We start from the raw sequence: 22304 nt of genomic DNA on the forward strand, positions 1-22304 counted from the left end.
TGTTGCAAAGGGTTCAAACATGCAAAAAATGCTTGAAAACTGAAGAATCCGCAGGACCTGGAGGATTTTTCTGAAGAACAGAGCTCAGTTTAACTGCTCGGGACAAATCATCCCAAAACATAAAAACAGTCGTAGATCATCAGGTAACCACACACAGTATTGAGAATCAATGGTTCACATACTTATGAATGGGGTTATTTTAATAAATTCAGCTATTGTTTTGTCTTGTGAACTAAATGCAAACATATTTTATGTAAAATATCTTACTCAGGTCAGTACTAAACAAAAAATAACATTCATTTTGTAGGATCTCTCTTATTTTATTAAAATTATTCACATTTTCACAGATTCTGCAAGTGGTTCACATACTTTTTCTTGCCACTGTATGTTCTTTGCATTAGAGGTCTGCGCGAGTGCACCTTCAGAGAACATTCAACCTTTGTGATCAGATTTTGGAGGAGAGACGTTCTGAAACGGTTGTCAGCGTCATTCTGTTCTTGCGTGGATGTTTCATTTCGCAGTATAGCTAGAAAGCCAAGAGTTTTCGTTTATAAGTATTTTTGGCTTAGTCTATAGTTTTGAGGGACATGTTGTAGGCTATTTAATTTAGCCTATTTTTCTCTGTGATATTTAGCCTATTATTCTTTGTGACATTTTTTCTCTGACATTTTTTAGGGTGTTGACAGCATTATAAGACAAATAACAAATAAAAATCTTGTATATGCTATGCAACATTTCATATTTGTTATCCCCAATCACTCTCTTTCTTTAGGGAAAGTTTAAATGTGAGATTCTGGAAATGGTCTAAATTTAGTGGGACCCGTCAGGTCGGGAAGAAAATCACTATAAACGGATAGCGGGTGAACACAGAGTGAATTTTAGGCAGGACGGGGTGTGTGCGGAATAGAACCTTGCGTGAGCGGGACAAAAAAAAAAAAACAGTCCCAAGCAGACCTCTAGTGTACGGCTGTCTGCCGAAAGCTAGTTATTATAGTTAATAAAGTTTTAAATATGGACATTTTTCTTACAAAAACCCATCGCTTCACTTCAGAAGGCCTTTATAAACCCCCGGGAGCCATATGGACTACTTTTATTATGGATGGATTTTTTTTTGCTTCAAAATGTAGCCCCCCATTCAGAACCATTATAAAGCTTGGAAGAGCAAGGATATTTTTAAATATATCTCCAATTGTCCGATAGTCATATACACCCAGGATGGCTTGAGGGTAAATCATGAGATAATTTTCATTCATTTTTTGGTGAACTGACGCTTTAAACGCTTTAGTCCGACTGAAACTGTTTCATTCTGTTGTCTTAAAGTTGAACCAACAGACCTAGTGATTGTAGCTCAGCTTCATCCAGCATGCTAATCAGACTACATATTATCTTGGCGATGTGTGCTTGCTCCAAAAGACATGATATGTGCATCTAATCTTTCAAATATTCAATTATGCAATGTTGTTGTCATTTGCAATTGCTCAGAGAGATGAAGACTGTGGCTTAACTGTGCAGAAAAACAGAAAAAACAAATTCAAAGTTCCTTTAGGTTGTTTTTGTTTTTGAAAACATTATCAAATCTTGGCATACATGTTACATTGAACCATTTCCCAGAATGTGACAAACTGTCTAATGGTGGTTGTCTGTGTCTAGGGATGTCGTTAGGAGGAGTGTAATTTACGGCATGGGCTCTTTTCACTAATGATTATCATGACATGAGAGTGCATGGCATACGGCATTGTTAAATCAAGCCTGTCCCCTTTTAAGATGGCAGCTTGGCCTTTGGTCGGACAATATTAAATTACTTAAATAAAGCATCTCTATGGGTCACACTCTTACTGGTGTATAATCAAATCAATTGCATCTATCTCCAGGGAACAGGGAATCCTTCTGGTGACTGTTTAACCCTTACGGGACAACATTTTAAGGAAAAGATGGAACAAATATGTTTGAATAACAGTGTAGTGGAACACTGTAGTTATACTTTTTGCGCATTATTTTGCGTAGTTGAGCTGTAGTCTTCACCTGTCTGTCCAAGTATAGAGGACACAATGCTAACTAACTGAATAATTAAATAAATGTCACACGTTATCTCTGTCTTTTAGATCAAATGCATAAAACCTAGGTCAATTGTAGTCAGATTAACGTGCATGCTGGTTGAAGTTGAGCTATATCTGTAAGGCCAACTTCGCTAACCTTGACTAAAACATTTTTAAAAGATGAACTATTGCTTTAGTCCAACTGCAATCAAACTTTAAACTGCATTTAAACATACATTCTGTGCTTATGTACATTAAGGAGATACTGCATAGGTAAGTGGTTGGATAGACAATAGGAATGTGAGATGTTCAGACTTGTTCTTAAAAACTGCCATCTGACAAAGAACCCTGGAAGCCTAAATGACATAACATAACTAGAGAGATAATATAATCCATTAAAAATATGGGTCAATTTAAATGAGAAGAATAAGAAAGACCTTGTTCTTTGAAGTGTGTTTGCTTAAAACTGCAGCTGAGCTCTAACAGATGTGAAATAAGACACACATCAAATATGTGTGCACACACTAAAACACACACACAACTCTGAGAGGTAGCGTATGGCAGGGCAGAGCACTGGGGACCTGACCTTTCACCCCAGCACAAGTGACAGAATGAACCAGCTGTCCGTTAGAGCAACACAGTGAAAGAGAAAAGAGTGACAGAGAAAAAGAGAGATGTAAGCTACTCAAAACAGTGAACAATTAATTCCATTTCCAGTGTTTGTCCTGTCCCAGCTGATCAGGTGACCAGGCTATTGTGCATGAGGGTGGCACAGAGGTTTAGAGGGTGGAAACTCTGGTAGGGCACATATAAACCTCTCTCTTTCTCTCCTCCCAACCCTATTTCCCTCTCCGTTATCAGCAGGCTGATAAGAATAAGGTTCCAGACACGTGAACATTTAGTGAACATCTATCGACTTCCTGAAGAGGTGAAGCTGCTGTTGCACCATGACACCTCCCAATCACCACATCAAATGACTGTCCAATGCTGCTGACCCAAATCACAGATCACTGATGGGGGTCACATCAACCTGGAACACCTTCCAGTGCTCAAATATAGCTCAATAGAAGAAAAACACATTCAGGAAATATTTATCCACTAGCTCACTATACAAACGGTACCTGGATAGACATTTTTCCAACAAAATGGATCCCCAGAGAAACAATTTTCCTTAAGAGAACAGGAAAGGACTGAGATTAGTAGAGCCTAAATATGGAACCATGTTCAACTGTGGCTGTCAGCAACATTTCATTTATAACTGTTGACAGGGTTGATATTTTGGCATGATACTTAATCGCTTGTTTATAAAATGTTTACATTAAAGAGTTCACCCAAAAGTGCCAATTCTGTCATCATTTACTCACCCTCATGTTGTTCTAAACCCATGTGATTTTTTAGTGGAACACAAAAGTCTGTGGTCCAACCAACTGGTTGTCACTGTATGAACAAAAAACAAGGCACAGAGATATGTTTCAAAATATCTTTTGTGTTCCAGAGAGGAAAAAGTCGTAGAGGTTTGTAGCGCCATGAGGGTGAGTAAATGATGACAAAAGTTTAATTTTTGAGTGAATTAATTCTAAGATTGAGTTACAAAACACCAGAGAAGTTACAAAAAATCTGAAAAAAATCATACCAAATGTATAACCGAGCTCATCACATTCCTGAAGTGAGCGAGGCAGAAAATGAGAGCTGTCTGACATTCCACAGGGAATCAAACTGATGCTCACACAAGTCATAACTGTTCAAACAGCCCTCAAAGACATCAACAAACCCTCCCCATGTGCATTTTTCAAATGAATGTCCTAACCAGGCACAATGCGGTACATTTACAGCGATAAGCGATACATAGAATATTTCTGATCAAAATAAAATCAGAATAGACTGAATGCTTATTATATACGATTATATGGACATTGGACCATGATATTTTATTGTGGGTGGAGCTACTCAGCACAGTGCTGCAGAAACAGAGACAAAATGTTAAATCTGGTTCATGGTCAATTCAACTATGAAGAAAACTGGTTGAGAACTATAAAAACTGTCCATTCTGAATTCCTGTATTATTTTACATAAAACTGTTGTGCTGATGCACAGATATAGGAGTATTGAAAAACAACCCTCAGATGGTGGCAGCAATATAGTATATCCCATCAGAGTTCTCTGAATGCTTGCGTTTTTCAGACGGCCCACATGCTGACCAAGAGGCGTCAGGCCATCACTCTGATTCACGTTGCCACTGTGCTGGCGTCAAGCTGTAAACAGTGTGCCTGAAGCCAAGACTCATAAGAGGTTCTGTCCATCTACAGCTGTCTACTCAAAACAATCAAATGTCCATCATTAGCACTATTTGAGGCCCACACTTTTTCTTGAAGGCTGTATGTGTCTTTTCATTTATCTAAAAGAGAACTGATCATCTGACTCGCTTGCCCAACTTACACAAAAGCAGTTTGTGACAGGACGTTAATCTATATTCCACAACACAGATTTTTTATTAAATCGCTGCACTAACAATACCATGTTTTATGGACATTTACCATGGTAATACAGTGTTCTTTGAAGTACAGTGGTATATATATATATATATATATATATATATATATATATATATATATATATATATATATATATATATATATATATATATATATATATATATATATATATATATATATTAATTTCATGGTACATCTCGATGAAGTAAGCCAAGATTAACCCAATTAATTGTCAGGCAAAGTCATGTCTCTATTTACTACTTCAATGAATCCTGAATGAGTGAATATGGATTAAGGTGGCTGAGTGGCAGTTGCTAAATGATACGCATTCATTCAGGGGCCGGCAGCTTTTAGCTTCAAGTGTCTCCTCAAAATAAATCCCAACTAATTTTAATCAGTCTTTCCCTGAAATTCAAACCTGTAGATGGGACTCCATCAAAACCCACTGGCACATAATCAGTCAAAAATACAACTTAAAATCTTGAGTCCTTGGGTCTTTGGGGTTAATCTCCAGAACGGTGTACAACTTCAGAGCGGCAGCACTGAGATCAAAGCCTATTCATGAGCCAAACACAAAAAAACTTTGACTTTTGGCCCTCTGCCACTGATGGATTGAGTCCTCGTCTCTTCTATTGTGAAGCGAGACTCCATTGGCCGAGAGCTGGATTGTGTGGCGACACTGTCTGGGGCTGAACTCAGCAGGATGTGACAGAGTAATGCCATGTGGAAGGGGTTACATAAATTTGGGGAGGGTCCCTATGTTTTCATTTGGCACAAGCAATGGGCACCAACTGTGAAGATAAACAATTCAGAAGATCACATGATAACAAAATATAGCCATTCTAGGACATTCAGTTACCCTTTACCCATTCATTCAATGTAGATTTCAACTTAACCTGGATTTGTGCTTCTGAGGGCAATTATGTTTAACAACTTTCTGAGTAAGCTAACAGGTCACTGTGAATAATATGAGCAAGTTTCTGTCTAATGGTGACTTTTCCAACTTGTCTTTCAGGAGTAGCCCATGTTATCAAAGCAAATTTGGACAACTCTTTTGGTATCTGCTGAAAATATGTCATGTGGTATAAAAGGGCAGTGGTAATTTACCTAAATATGAGTGTATACATGTCACTAAAATGTGTACACGTTTATATATCCTATTTATCCTATTCATTTTTTCCCTCTGCAAATTGACCATTCAATTCCCCCTAAAATGCTCCGCACAGAAAGGCTTTCTTTCCTGCGTAGTGTGTTGGGATTATGACATTAAAGGAAAGAAACCCAAAGGGTGTGACAGCATTCTTGTAGCAACAAGAGCCACCAAAACAAGATACATAGCAATACACTGATTCATAATGAAAAAAAAAAAAAAATGAAAATTCAAAATAAGTTGTGCTCACTACAACATGGGACCCCACTGATTTTCACTGTATGGAGAGTTGTTTTTTTAATTTATTTATTTATTTATTTTTTTTTTTAAATATGTTCCACAATTAGAAAATGCTTACAGGTATGGAACAGCATTCATAGAAACATTCATCCATGTTTTTCACATGTATGTGGGTACAATGACATTAATCACAATAGTTTGGAGAAGTCTGTGCTCAGATTGTAATTTCAGCATGTGAGAAACTGAAATGGCATGAAAATGACTGATTAGCATTAATGCCTCAAAGGAAAAAATTCTAAGCTTCATCCCATACATAACAGTTATCAATGTGGTTAATATGCAGGAGGAAACAGTGAAACCTCTTGCATTGCATAGTGCTCTCTTGCTACTCCACATGTCTTGAGTTGTCTGTATATAACGGTTATCCCAAAGATGACCACTGGACAGGGATTTATAGTCAAGCCAACAATCCTAAACATGCTGGATGTCATATCTTTGTATATAACTACATCAGAGCGCTCCAGCTGCCTATTGAACGCATGGCATAGCAAGGTCAAATTTTATAACCTATAAAGCACATTTAAAGATAAATTGGTAAGCCAAAGCAAATCATAAACCGGTTATACCAAACAGCATTTGAAGTGCTGATGACTCTCCAGCAAAACATGTGACTGTATGTTGGCAGGGTTTAGTATGTACCAGATTATAACCAAATGTCACATTCTGAGTGCTAAACTAATATGACATTTTGTTTAATTCATTGGTGAAAATGGTCCACCAAAATTTCCACCAAAGTATTAAGCAGCACAACTTTCAACATTGATTATAAGAAACATTTCTTGATAGGTGTGGGTGATATATGGGTAGACATGATTAACCATTACAAATCTGTCAACCAGTAGAGATTATCTTTTTTATTGCGGTTATGCTAACGTGACATTGCTGTGCTGTGCAGTCATTATCAGTTTATCATTTGCATGCATTTTTAAGCACTGCTGTTTAAAAACAAATGATTTTAAGCCATTGAAGCGCAATAAGCAGTGGTTGAGAACTCATTCGGGCATATGCATGTACTGTATAAGAGATGAGCTCACATAGAGCTGCTGCTCATAGAGTGTGCGAGTACTGAACAGGGTTCACCCAGTGCAGTTTTTTTATACATTTAATTACTTTATACAGTTTCTTAGTATTTCTTATGTCTAGTGCTTGAAGTTTTTTTTTTAGGTAGGTCTATCTAATTTGTGTCTTTGTTCTATCGTAGTTTGTTTTCCTATATGCTTGTAATTATTTTCTTTGTTCTTGTTTTATCACTGTTTACTTGTCTTCAGTAAGCATGAGTTTTTTTTTGTTTGTTTGTTTTTACTTTAGATTTTTGTGATATTGAAATTGGCGACAAGAATTATGAAATTTTAATGGAATCAAAAATGTTGATATAAAAACCTTATAGTAAAAATAACTATATTGTGATATATATTGTTATCGTGAAATAAAATTACTTGTATGACACAAGATTTTGGTCTTGTCACCCACCCCTATTTCTTGAGCATGAAATCAGCTCATTAGAATGATGTCTGAAGGATCATGTGACAGGAATAAGTTAAATTTTAAAAAATATTAAAGGAGAAAACAACTAATTAAAATTGAAATAACATTAATATTAATAATATAAAAAATATTTTACTGTATGTTTGATCAAATAAATGTAGCATAATATATATATATAATATATTTATTTACACATACATATGTACTGTACAGTACTGTGCAAAAGTCTTAGGCATGTCAGTATTTTCACCCCCAAAAAAAGGTTTTAAGCCAGTTATTTACATCTTTTGCTGTAGTGTGTCAATAGGAAATATCCGTTCACATTTCCAAACATTCATTTTGCCATTAATTGTAATAATCCAGTGAGATTTTTGAATACACAATAAGACAACAGCCGGTGCTCCACATCAGATCAGATCTGATCTCACCATCATCGAATCTGTGAAGTCTGTGATTACATGAAGAAACATATGAAACTGAGACAAACCAAATCCAGAAGAACTGTGGCCGTGAACTATTTGTCTATGAACATAGAAGTTTGTTGGTGATTGTAGAATTTAGCTAACTGGCTAGCGAAGCAAATGGTCTTTGTTTACATCCTTGATGCAACCAAAAAATAGCAACAGAACTAATGTTATACATTTAAAAGACATGTACAAACAATAAAACGTACTTACAGTTTGAAGCCAATAAACTACAGCTCCTGCTTTTAAAGTGGGTACTGCTTCATCTTTCAGTAATAGCCTTTGTGCAAATTCAGCCTTGAACTCGTGTAGATTCTGGAAGCTGTCTTCCAAGTTGTATCCAGTGCAGAAAATATCACAGTTTATAATGGGTTCTATTATCTTTTGACGCGTCGCGCCGCTCACGTCCGGTGTACACAACTCTTCCGCTTCCATATGCTGCGCCACATGGCCTCGCCCACTTTGTTGCGTGTTCCCGGGGGCGTGTTTTGCAGGGTTTATGATGTCACCAACCCGGGAAGAAGCTTGTTGTAGTCCAAACAGGTCGTTTTTGTAGGCATTAAACTGCCATAACTTTAAAAGACAATATCTCAGTTTGTATTGAACTTTCAGCGCTGTAACTTTGCAGAAACTGTTTATGCTCAAGCAGCAACATTACACACTAACTAAAGTTAAAAAAGTCAAATCACATTGAACCACCCCTTTAAACGCAAAGGGTGGTCAAACCAAATATTGATTTGATTTAGTTAATATAAGTTAATTGATAAATAAAATCTATTTATAACAGTATATTTGAAAGCATCCTCACTTTACAGCATTTTTACACAAGTGCCTAAAACTCTTCACAGTACTGTTTATTTGCAGGTTGGTTTTATCAAGCATCTTGGAGACACGGCCATAGTTATTTTCTGGATTTAGTTTGTCTAGTTTCATCTGTTTCTTCATGTAATAACAGACGGATTCGATGATGGTGAGATCAGATCTCCGTGTGGATCTTACCAGCTGTTGTCAGACTCTTTGTCTATTCAAAAATGTTACTGGATTATTACAATTAATGGCAAAATGAATGTTTGAAAATGAGAACTGATATTTCCTACTGACACACTACAACAAAAGATATAAATAACTGACTTAAAACCATTTTTGGGAGGGTGAAAATACTGACGTGCCTAAGACTTTTGCACAGTACTGCATATTTTTATTATTCTTGGGACTGCCCTAAGGCTACGTAAACCCTCAGACACACACATATCAGACATATCTGCCGGGTGCAAAATGAAGCCTCACATGTTTGTAAATGCATACACATTAAATAATGTAGACAAGGTTTTTGACATTACTGTCGAGACCTAGACTGGGTAAACCCAGCCTGATCTGCCGGCGATTTGATTTCTCCCAGCAACTCAGTCTGGAAACCCGTACATTCATTTCTACTGCTTCTGTTACACTTTTGCGGGAACCAATCACAGACTGGCTTATCCACCTTGCTCGCTATTGGCGGGTATAACACGATGACGATAGAGAAGCGACGACAAGCACGACCGTCAATCCAGTTCCTTTTAACCTCTCGACGATGCTGAATGACTTCTTTAGTTTAGCAAACAAATCGCTCGAGTGGGTGTAAATACCACTCATTTTCATGTTTTTTTTTTGCACAACCTGCAAAAATCGCTCGATTCCATTGCTGATTCTGCAAACCGCTGATCAATGCTACAAACCAATACAAACTAAATCTGTCTGGAGTTTTCACGTCGTTCTGCAAAGTACGCCACCCAGATCGTTGATCTGATTGGTTGAAGGACTATCCAATTGTGTGAATAATGCTCATTGATCACGCCTCTTGTGCAGTAGAAAATACATAGCAAACTCCCCAGACCAATGTTCAATTTTAAATTGAGCTTGGTCTGGTGATAGCCAGACAAGTCAAGACCCCCATTCATCAAAAACCCTTTAGCTGCCTTCCTCACAAAGCCCCTAAAGAACAGAGCAGAGAAATTCTTAAGTAAAGAGTCATGAGCATAAGCATGCAGATTTTCTCTGAAGGGTTAAAGTTTAACACATCAGAGCAGGCTCAGGAAAACCCTATACCCAAACACACCTACAGACAAATCTTAGACCTCTCTAAAGCGTCTGAGTAAACCAGCTCTTTAAACACAGCTAGATAACCCAGTGACCCTTGGACAAATGTCTCTACAGAGAGGTGGGCTGAATTAAAGATCGCCTCACTGCCAAACTGCCCAGAGACAAAAAATAAAGCAATGAAGTACACAATAAATGGGCCTAATTTAAGGCTCCGACATCTTGACAAGCAGAGGTGGATTTGAATATACGAGCGGGAGGCTATTTAGCTTTTAAACACATTTGTTTCCAGTTACCTCTACAGCTATTGTAAGCTACAGATCACTGAGCCAGAGCTGCAGTGTTTCCTGAAAAACTGAACCATATGCAGTTTGGCTGGTTTGGAGGATTGGATGTTTAGATTGATTTGTAAATTGTACCCGGCTCACTCAATTACAAGGACAGAGCGATTGCTCACAGGACAAGCCCAGGAGAGCTCTTAGAGAAGATACACTTTAGGTCAGAAGAAGTGCCTCGTAAAGAGTTAGAACTATGAATGTTTGTAGTTCAATGAGCAGATGTAGAACAGCGCAACCTGCTCGGAGCGTAATTGTGGTTTGGACTGATGAATGAGCATATGAGTGTACTAATAGCAACGTACTTCTACTCTAAACACTTATATTTGCCCCTCGTTCCATCTTACATTCTTTCCATCTGGGCCCATTTTCAATATCAACCCAGCAAACCCAAACATTGAAGACAAGGCTAAATTGAATCCACACATTTTCAAACATGATGGAGATGACAAAAATATGGTTTCAGATTAAACATATTGCCTTCATTCCTCACGTTCAGGTCAGCAGTCACCTTTAAGAGCGAAAGTCCAAGAGTGTTGCACACACATACACACTTCCCTTCCTCTCTGCATGGCTGACCTCTTTATAGGCTCGCTGAGATGTAAAGGAGACGAGTGTAATGCAAAGAACAGCTGGCGTGACAGGCCTAAGCACACACACATACACATTTGGAAGACCCCAATAGTCAAGAAGAGAGGTCACACACAGACACATTTAAACCGGCTCTATGAAACCTACAGAAAAACAGCAGAATGCAGTCAGCTCTCAGTGGAGTGTATTCATGCTGAATCCACAGTTTCGCTTCCCTCTGCTGCTTTACCTGCGTCAAGGTCAGTACAGACCACCAACACACACTCTGACCACTTATTCATTAAAAACACACAGCAACTAAAGGTTCTGTTCACATAAAATGCGAATAACCAGCAAACTATAACACTATAAAGACATTCCCGCTTAGCTAAACCCTTCTTTTCTAGTATACTCATTCTCACACTGTTGGTATACATGTAATTGGCAGCAGTACAGTAAAACTCAGTAAAAACAGTAACAGTATCCCCCTCTCTCCCACCCCTCCCCCGTCTCAACCCCCGTAAGGTAAAGCCATTAGCACCTTTAAACTCCACCGCTGTCTGTACTCACCATGCTGCAGGCTAATTGTCCTTCCCTTCATTACATTCATTTTCCAGCAAGTCTGGCAGTGTCTGGTGCTGCGGTTGCGTGTGGGAGTGCGTGCATGTGTGCTGAGTGGGCAAGTTCGTGTGTGTTGCTCACTAACCCTTCCAAACTGCAGGTCTCCGACACACTGACACACTCCCCACACACTGCAGCAGCTCACGAGGTAGAGACCGCCCCCTCACTTTCTGCCCCTCCCCTCTCACACTTGCCTAGCTGTCACTCAGAAAGTTCTGGACACACCTACAGCTCAAAAGCCCCTCCCCATCACACTCTACATAAGCTGCTGGAGCAAAATATACACAAGGGGAAAAAGTGTCAACACAAACACGCAAACTACATATTAAATATGTGTCTTACAATCAAAAGAAAGTATTAACGGGATAGTTTACCCAAATAATGAAAATTCTGTCCTATTTAATCTTTGTGTAGTTCTAGGCCTTTTTATATATATATATATATATATATATATATATATATATATATATATATATATATATATATATATATATATATATATATATATATATATATATATATATTATATATATATACATACACATATATACACATATATATACACATATATATATATATACACATATATACATATATCATTTTTCAAAATATCTACTTTTATTTTCCACAGAAGAAAGAAATTCATGAGGGTGAGTAAATGATGAATTTACATTTTTGGGTGAACTATCCGCTCCCTTTAAACCATGTATTTTTCACATCGCACATGTATATAAAAAAATTGGATAAGCTAAAATCATCTTGCTTGTGTTGCTATTTATCCTTTAAAAGGGCAAGACCATAAAGAGACATCAGAAAATTTAATTATTGATATTTTCCATCTTATTAGGATTAGGATATTATTTTCCATCTTACACAAATACTTCATAATTTATTTTCAAAACACATGACTTTTATTTTTGAAATACTTTTTGTACACAATCTACTTCATGCCTTCTGCTCTCTGGTTTTTGATGGGTTTTTTTTTGCTGTGAAATCTTTAATGATTTTTATGAAGTAAATGTAAGATGAACATTTACTGGACTAAAGCATCTTGGGCTATGTACACATAGCTTTCTGCCGTATGATCGTTTGATAAATGAGGGCTACAGAGTCTATTTTTAAACTTAAAAAAAAAAAATCAAATTAAAATAAAATAAAAAATTTAAATAAAGCTGAAATAGTTGAAAAGATGAAAAACTTAATATAAAAAAAAAACTTGATTAAAAATGAATGTTGCCTTGGCAACTAACGTAAATAAGTTCAAGTAAGGTAAGTAGAAATGGTAGAAATGACAAAAGCACATTACTAAAACAAACTAAAATTTAAAAAGTAGTTAAAACAAATAAAAAATATATATATATAAATTGCATCCAACTGAACTGACTAACTTTAAGTGACCTTAACTAACTAGCACATGATGTTATGATTGGAAACAATGATTTTAAATACAATACAGTTATCAAAATACATAATGCAGTTAAATTTAATTTACTTGTAAGAACAGAAATGAGTCAGGGAAATTTACAGGGCTTTTAAAGTAAACACAGAGGTAATCACTGTAATCTGGATTTTCAGTGAGACAACTACATACACCCGAAGACTGGCTCCCTGTTGACACAGTGAATGGACACAGAGCTCTAGAGGGAGGAGAAATGCTGTCCAAGATGAGTGATTGACACTTGATCTGCTCACCACTGTACAAAAGCTGAGAAGGGATCAACAAGGAGAAAGTGAACATGGGGCACAGGGGGTCAGTGCTTCAGTCAAATGCACAGCTTGTCTAAGCTGCATTAAGGCACCTCTAACTTAATTTGAATCTTAAAACACTGTTTCAATTAATTAATTAATTAATTAATTATACCTCAGAAACCTTTTTTCTTTCTTTAAAAGTCTGAATGCCTCCAATTCCAATTGCAGTTCATTTTTTCAACCATTACACTAAGGGTCAGATTTACTAACAGCTTGCGCCAGTGCAAAACCTCTTTTGGCATTAAAAAACTACTGTCGGGATTTACTAAAGACAAAGTGCAAAATTAGTGCTGAAAAGTCCAAAAGTGGACTGAGTTGTTTTTGCCAGAGAAAGACATCCGAACATATCGTTTGCCAAACCATGTTAGCATATACAGTATAAACAGTGTACTGTATATACAGTATATCACAAAAGTGAGTACACCCCTCACATTTCAGAAACCATTTTATTATGGTTTCTGAAATGTCACGCCACACACAGTGAAAAATACATTGCGGAGCAAAGAGGATACTGACAACACGTCAACAGACAAGACAGAGCAGGTTACATATGATATTAAACAGCTTTCAAACTGTGTAGTTTTTTAAGAAATTCAAACAATAAAAAACGTTTTGTGACTCTTTAACCCTCTGGCCCTCTTCGTTTAGGTGTCACACTTACCTTCTTTACGGTCAAAAGTGACCGAAGCCTTGGAAAGTAACTTTTTTGTTCCTCAGGAAAACCAATGTAATATATTCTTGTTCTATAATATTTTTTGATTATTATATAAAATTTTGAGGGTATTTTATGATACTATGCAATATTTATACAATTTTTATTAACTATTTTTCCCCATTGAAAATAATAGAATTTTTTTTTTTAACATATTTTTAAATTATTTTTCAATTAAAGCAGTATTCCATGTTAAAATAGAGACAAGGCATTTAAAATAATTTTTTTGAAGGTAGATTAGTGCCATTTGGTGAGAGTAAAAAAAGAAAAACTTATGCAATGCCATGTCGTAACCACTAGATTCCCATAGAGCTCTATATAAAATTCTCTAGTGGTTTTTGGACACAAACACTTATTTTTATTAAGTTTTGGATATGGATTTAAACTTAGACATTCTCAAAGACTACTTTTTGTCAAGGTTTAGATTTTTATTTTTTTTTTTATGTTGATTTGAAGCGTCGGTTTTTGCATTAATTTTACTACAGTCAAACCTGAACATAGAGGGCGCCATTTTGTTACACGTAACATCAAAATTCAATAAAAAATAACAAAAATGAACAGGTGTGTTTTATAACAGCTTAAAAAATCTGTGTTTGATCTGATTTCATCCTCTTATTTGAGTTTTGGCTCAATTTTACCATACTATTACAGCCACACTGGTTCATTTGTATGTGTATAATGGTGTGTTGTGTGTGTGTTTGTCTGTGAATGTGTGTAAGTGAGTGGGTGTTTCTATTTTGTACTCTTGGTGTTTTAGAGTGTAACCCCTTTCTTGCAGTTCATTTTTTACTGCTTTGTGGCTGAATTTTTGCTTTTATTTCACACATTTGCATAAACTTGCTCTGTCTTATAGTCGTGCTGGTTCATATATATGTGTGTGGGGGGAGGGGGGTGGGGGGGTGGTTGTGTCTATTTTGCACTCTTGGCATTTCAGAGTGTCCCCCCTTCAGTGCTGCACACTTTGTTTCTGCACAGTGTCTGATTTGTAGTTTGTACCAACAAAAGATTCTCTGAGTTGTTGTATTTTTTCGTATTTCCCATTCATTTCCTATGTCGGTCATTTTTGACCGAAAAGAAGGTAAGTGTGACTATTTTTTTTACGATGCCTTAACATGTCCGAATCATGTCCTTGATTTTTTTGTGTGTTCATATTGGTAATGCTACAAAAGTCACCAAGTGTCATCTCATTCCGACAAAGCTACGATTTTTAACAATTCAAAATATAAAATCTTTCGGTCAGAAATGACCGAAGAAGGCCAGAGGGTTAATGTGTCGTGACCATAGTCGTGACAGATTGCCGTAGCGCCTCAGCTCAAGAGGCTCGTAAACCGATCATCTCTTCCTACTAATCCATTTATAGCATCAAATAAGCATGAATGAACATGAGAATGAATGTTGTTTCAAACGCGGAAAGACGTCAATACGCAACATTTTTTCAAGTTTAACTCCACCGAGGTTAATCTTCTAACTACTGACTGCTTTGTCGGACAAAATTGCGGATTCGGCGTTCTGATTGGTTAGATCGCTTGTCAATCAAACTCCCGGCGAAGGGTCAATAGGGTTCAGGTCTGGAGACATACTTGGCCACTCCATTACCTTCAGCTTCCTCAGCAAGGCAGTTGTCATCTTGGCGGTGTGTTTGGGGTCATTATCATGCCGTTCAGCCCAGTTTCTGAAGGAAGGGCATCATGTTCTGCTTCAGAATGTCACAGTCCATGTCGGAATCCATGTTTCCCTCAATGAAGTGCACCTCCCCAGTACCAGCAGCAATCATGCAGCCCCAACATACGTAAACAACATACAACTGTTAACACTTAGGGTGTACTCACTTTTGTTGCCAGCTATTTTGACAATAATGGCTGTATATTGAGTTATTTTCAGAGGACAGTAAATCTATACTGCTATACAAGCAGCACATTGACTAAAATATATCCAAGTTTAATTTCTATAGTATTGTCCCTTGAGAAGATATACTAAAATGGTTGCTGAAATGTGAGGGGTGTACTCACTTTTGTGAGATACTGTATATGTAAGTTGCGCCTATGTCGACCCGCACCTGATGAGAGCATCAGCTCTGCTTATTTGCGTCCCAACGCTAATTTGCGCTGCTCTTGTTAGATTGCATTGGTCATTATGTAAATGATTGTGACTGCGTCTGTGTTCTTTAATTCGCGCATCAGCAGTAAATCGCGTGCAAAACTTGCCACTCCCATTGGCGCATTTGTGGAATTGCACTCTCACGCTAATTTGCCCCCTTTAGTAAATCTGACCCTAAGTATTTTTACATTGCACAATAAAAATCCAACATTGATGATAGAATTATCCTTTTGGAGTGAACTAGCTTCAACTAAGACTTCTAAACAGAAATTATAATAATAAGACTAGGGCTGCAACTAACGATTATTTCAATAATCGATTAATCTGTCGATTATTTTTACGATTAATCGATGAATCGGGGGGTTGGGGGGCATTAATTTCCAACCTTTTATTCAAAAACAGAAATGATAGTGCAAATTCACAGTGCAAAAAATCCTCAGAACGTGCAAAAACAGGTTGCTCTTTTAACATCCCTGAGCTGTTAAAGTAATAAAAAACAAAAAACAAATGGACTAACACAAAAAAATACACATGTATGCTTTACATCTGCCAAAAATAGTTTTTTTTTTTTTTTAATAAAGTGCACAAAAAGATGTATATTTTTGTTTAGCTCAAGATGACCAAGTGCTATAAAAAAAACTTTAAAATGAAATTTAAAAAGTAGGCTACAACAAACACAAATATATTTGTCAACAATAACCGATATGGGACAAAGCACAGAATAAATACATGACAACAGATCAGTGTTAATTTTGACAGCAAATTTTGATTTAGTTTTAGTCATGGTCTTTTGGATTGTCACGTTCGCAATCGAAATGTATGCCACTGATAAGCATTGTAAATGTAGTATTACAGTACACATACCAATTAAACGCGCAGGTCTCCTCTCGTGCGTCCTCCTCATTGGACGAGGCAATATCACTTTTGTTGTTTCGCTTTCAGATATCTATTTTATAGATGCCATCAATGCTTTTATCTTTCTAGATGTAATTACCAAAATCAAAACAGTCCATAAACTTTAAATCCTCATGAAAACTTCGGTCAAGCCAGCTCGCGCATCAACCTGAGAGATCAGCCTCCTTACCTTCAAGTGTCAAATTCTCGGTTTCTGAATGGACGGTTTGGCTTGATTGACATTCGGGCATGATTTATATACCATCGACCTGTCCTAAAACGTTAGAACGCTTTAACCGGTGGTTTGGAGATTGCGTGTTTCTCCCATAGACGGTTTCTCCGTTCGAGAGCGCATTTCCTGTTCTTCACATCCGCGACAAAACAGTTGATTATTTATGAACGAAAGCTCACAGAAACGTGAAAATGGTCTCATTTGAAAGAAAATATCCAAAGCTAAAAGATGATATAGCGTGACTAATTGAAGCAGCCCGTATCAAAAGTGCGGGGGTCGATTTCTGTCTTTTCAAAACTGCGGGGGTCCTGTCCCTCGTGCCAACAGCGCGCCTGTTCAGAACAACGTTACGGGTCTCTCCGATGGTCTTTCCTCTAACTCCGCTCTGCTATTTATTTATTTATATTTATGCTTCGCGCTCAACCGCGCTTTTTTTACTCAAACATCTCTGCGTCTTTATTGAGAGGAATTATAGTCGCGCGACACAACGAATCGATAATGAAATTTGTTGCCAACTCTTTTAATAAATCGATTTTATCGATTCGTTGTTGCAGCCCTAAATAAGACTTCAGCCATGTGCTAGCAGATTTGAAGAAGTGCAAATAAAAACAATTCTTTTTAAATATATTTTAAAATTTAATTTATTACTGTGATGCAAAGCTGAATTTTCACCAGCCATTACTCCAGTCTTCAATACCACATGATCCTTCAGAAAACATTTTATAGATACAGTATATTATAATATGCTCATTTGCTGCTCAAGGAGCTCCCATACTGGGCATACAAATAACTCATAGTGCTGATAAATTGCCACATAAAATTGGTTCAATGAAACCCAGGTTTAAGTAATTTTTTAACCAGTTCCTTTCAATCATCTTGGATATTGATTTTCTTAAGTAACATTGACACAACCCTTAAATCAATAATGAAACCACATTCAAGTAGATAAATCACTTCTGAAAACTCAACAAATACAACATGGTATATATACTTCCCCTGCTGGAAACTGTATGAGAAGCCCTTAAAATCATCTAGCTTTTGTTCAAGCCTGATCTGCAAGAGCACAAAGAAGATTTCTCAGCTTGGTACTAAGCTGCGTTTAAACCTGAACACTAAATTAAGGTCATACTAATTTGAATACACATATGTGGGTCTCTGTGTTTAAGTTTTTCTTCACTGGGTTAGTTTGGTCTATTTATATTGGGGGTCCAATATAAATAGAGTCTGTGCAGTGTACGACCCTGCCTGACTAAAACTCTCAATGTCAAGCATGTGACCATTCCTAAATTAAAACATATTTACTTTTAACCAGGCATTGTAAAAACACATGTTCCTCTGGCTCTAGACCAGGGGTCTTCAACCATTTACAGGCCAAGGATCACTTGATGTATAGAGAGATCGATCAGGGACTCCTTTAGTGTATAAATAAGTGTTGCATTTTAAGGCTGTGAGACACCAAGCTGACGTCAAAGAACTAGCAGCAATGAAAGCCAGTGTTGTCGCCTTGCATCGGCTGCGTCTGGGACAAAAACCTGCATTTGAATACACGGCACCGACTACAGCAGACTACAGTCGACTGCCAACCAGCACATGCGTTCTGGACCTGCGTGTAGGAAATAACTGTCTATATCAGCAGGTATCATCTCTATTGGTCATTCAGAAAGGGAAACCAAAACTAGGACTGCAGATATACAAATGGTAAACAAAGCAGCGCTTGCTTACCATTTTGAATATCAATCATGTTGATCACTTTCTTCATTCCAAGCAGCTCATGTTATGAAAACATTCACGTATTGGAATGCTCAGGTAAGATGATGCAAAGTTAGAACAGCCTTCTGTCTGTGCCATCTTGACTTCTTTACTTGCTTTCATCCCTTTGTTTTTATTCTTGTGCACCAACTGGTTAGTAAAACTGAACAGCCAATCAATCTCCCCGTCAGCCCTGATAGCGCTTCTAGATGCAGAATCAGGCAAACTGCCACAGACGTGAGCCAGACTAGAGACGACATGTAGAACACACCACAAAAACTAGCCTGACAGACTCACAGACAGTCCAACGTTGGCCAGATAGCATTGGTACAGAACCATATAAATGCATTTATATACTTTATGATGCTTACATTGCAAAAACATTTATTGATGTACAGTCATATAATTGTACATTTTACTTCATACTCTTAAAACATTTAAAAAAGCATTTTAAAAATGTAACTTTAGCTTCTTTAACTTTTGGTTGAACTTAATTAAACATGTATTATTGTATTATACAATATATATCATGTTAAAACAATAATTGACAGACCCCCTGCAGTACTACCCTATTTATAATACCCTATCCTATTCTTAATGAAAGACTTTGGGCAAAGTGGAAGCAGCAGGAGTGCTGTCACTAAGGGCACAGAACTTACACACTTTACTTAAGATGATTTGAGAGGATAAGGTGCAATAATAAACCTCTTACAGATACCTCATGGTGAAAACACAGATTTCTATTGTCTGGATCTCTCTCACTTAAAGTTTGGGGAGAGCTGGGCTTGAGGGAAAGAGTTACATGCAGGGGGACCAGGGAGAGCCAAAGCACTCTGCAGTGACTGGAAAATGCACACTCGCATTCCAGTTGCACACAGTAACAGCAGGAAGGCATGTAAGATAGATTCCTCAAAAAACAAGATCAACTTATTGCCATGCCAAAAACATTAAAACTAACACCGTGTCCTAACCAGGCGCGATGAGATAAGATTCCAGCGACAAGCAGTTTGTCTGTCCTCACCAGACATGACGCAACGGCGAGATGTGACAAAATCAATCAAAAACCACAGCCAATCAGAAAAGTGTGTGGGCGGGCTCTCACAGCAAGCGCACGGCACCAGAGGTTAATCATGATGGCACTCACAAGTACATAATTAAATTCACAAATACTACACCATTTAAACAATAATGAAAAAATGCTGCGTTTCTAAAACAATCATAGAATACACTTGTTTGTTCACAGTTTGAACGTTCTTGTTTCCATTTGTTTCATTTAAAGATCTGAGGTGAATATCCATTGTTGCTTTTAGTATGGCTACAAAGCTGGGAGCACTAAATGATTTTCAAAGTCACATTACACTAGGGCTGGGACAATAAATCGATTCATATCGATTCGTGGATTGATTCTTAGATTTTCTGAATGCATCGCGATTCTCTCTTGAATCGTTTTTTGAGCTTAGTTTTTAACAGCAGATGGCGCTCGTGGCTAGTTTTTAACAGCACGCTCAAATGCAAACGAAGAAGAGCACTCGTGTGTGCACTCAGAATGCTTTTACGACAGGAGATTCATGTAAACAGCCCACTGCAAACACCCTTGTAATTCGCTTCAACCTTTTCGAATTTTATGAATGATTATTTTATAGAAGGTTCAAGTGTTTGTGTAAGGAATTGGAAGCAAGCAGAATATGGCTGCTTTTAAAGCACACAGTGCCATCTACTGTTAAAAATTAAGCTCAGAATCAATTCAAGAGAGAATAGAGATGCATTCGGAAAATCTCAATCGATCCAGAATCATTTCTTGATTCGCGATTCAACGATTTATTGTCCCAGGCCTACATTAAACGCTTTTAACATTATTGTGATGTTGTTCCAGCCGCGACGTCGCAGAAATATAGAAACCGTTTCTAAAAGAGAATTGTCGCTGTCGAGGCTGGTTAGTATAAAAACTCTTAATTAACATAAGATACAAACACAAAAGATAAAACAAAATTAACACAAAAGATACCTTTTATCATATGTCACAGTATCGCGTCTGGATAAGACTTTTCACACTGAGGACAATTGAAGGACTCAAACACAACTATTAAAAAAGGTTCAAACATGCACTGATGCTCCAGAAGAAACCATGATGCATTAATAGATGGGGGGTGAAAACATTTGGAATTTGAAGATCAATGTAAATTGTATTTAATTTATCTTCCGGGAAACATGAAAGTATCTTCTGTTGATTCCGAAGGGCAGTAAATATTTATATTTAAACAAAATAAGAAAAATTTGGACATCTTCATCCTGTTCAAAAGTTTTCACCCAGACTCTCAATGCATTTTGTTTTCTTCTGGAGTATCAGTGAACGTTTGAACCTTTTTTAATAGTTGTGTTTGAGTCCCTTAATTGTCCTCAGTGTGAAAAGACGGATCTCAAAATCATTCAGTCACTCATCATTCTGGAAAGGGTTCCAATATGCAAAAGATGGTGGAAAACTGAAGAATCTGCAGGACCTGGAGAATTTTTCTGAAGAACAGAGCTCAGTTTAACTATTCAGAACAAACAAGAGACTCATGAACAACCATCACAAAACAAATAAACAGTTGTAGATCATCCAGTTAAACCACACACATTATTAAGAATCAGTGGTTCACACATTCTTATGAATGGGGTTATTTTAATAAATTCAGCTATTTTTTTTTTTGTCTTGTGGAATATATGTAAACATCTTTTATGTAAAATATCTTACTCAGGAGAGTACTAAATAAAAAAATAACATACATTTTGTATTACCTCCTTTATTTTGTAAGAATTATTCACATTTTCAAAGATTCTGCAAGTGGTTCACATACTTTTTCTTGCAACTGTATGTTACCTTGTAAACAGACACAAAAGTGATCTCATAATGTCCACAGAGTCGCTGTATGGCAGGAAGTGGAAAACGCAGTTTCAGTTACTGTTGTTGTGATGGAGAGTGAATATTCAGCCATGGGGCAAAAAGCAGCTCTTGTGTTTCACCCTTTGTTAATGGCTCATTATATGACATGGTCCATCACCCAAGGCTGTCATCAGGAGTAATGCTCAGTTCCTGTCTCTCTTTCTCTCTCTCTCTCTCTCTCTCTGTGAGTGTGTGTCTGTGCGCACTTTATCACAGGCTATACAAGCAGAGATTGAGAAAAAGGAACAGCTGAGCTGCTCTACAGAGATGCTCTGGCTTCAAGTCTGCAGAAATCAGTCCATGTAAAGTGAGAAGGAGCTGTTATACTGAATGTAATTGGCTAGTCATTATTTTCTGAATGAATCAAACTAAGAACAACAGGAATATATTACTTGATTCATATGCAATTGGATCAG

At 37.1% G+C, this 22304-nt stretch overlaps 1 protein-coding gene across 4 annotated transcripts in view; it reads right to left on the reverse strand.

Annotated features, from left to right (window-relative positions):
* plekhg4 (pleckstrin homology domain containing, family G (with RhoGef domain) member 4) overlaps nucleotides 1-22304 on the reverse strand; it is an 87597-nt gene that overhangs the window by 54530 nt on the left and 10763 nt on the right. For 3 of the 4 annotated variants that reach the window (XM_067402333.1, XM_067402331.1, XM_067402330.1), the window contains exon 1: nucleotides 11482-11621. The exons of the other annotated variant lie outside the window; for it this stretch is intronic. In XM_067402333.1, coding sequence (XP_067258434.1) covers nucleotides 11482-11484 — 3 coding nt within the window. In that variant the 5' untranslated portion in view covers nucleotides 11485-11621. Of the gene's footprint in view, nucleotides 1-11481; nucleotides 11622-22304 lie in introns of those variants that run through there. 4 annotated transcript variants of the gene reach the window in all.

Source organism: Chanodichthys erythropterus, chromosome 11, assembly GCF_024489055.1.
Source record: "Chanodichthys erythropterus isolate Z2021 chromosome 11, ASM2448905v1, whole genome shotgun sequence".
NCBI classification, from domain to species: domain Eukaryota; kingdom Metazoa; phylum Chordata; class Actinopteri; order Cypriniformes; family Xenocyprididae; genus Chanodichthys; species Chanodichthys erythropterus.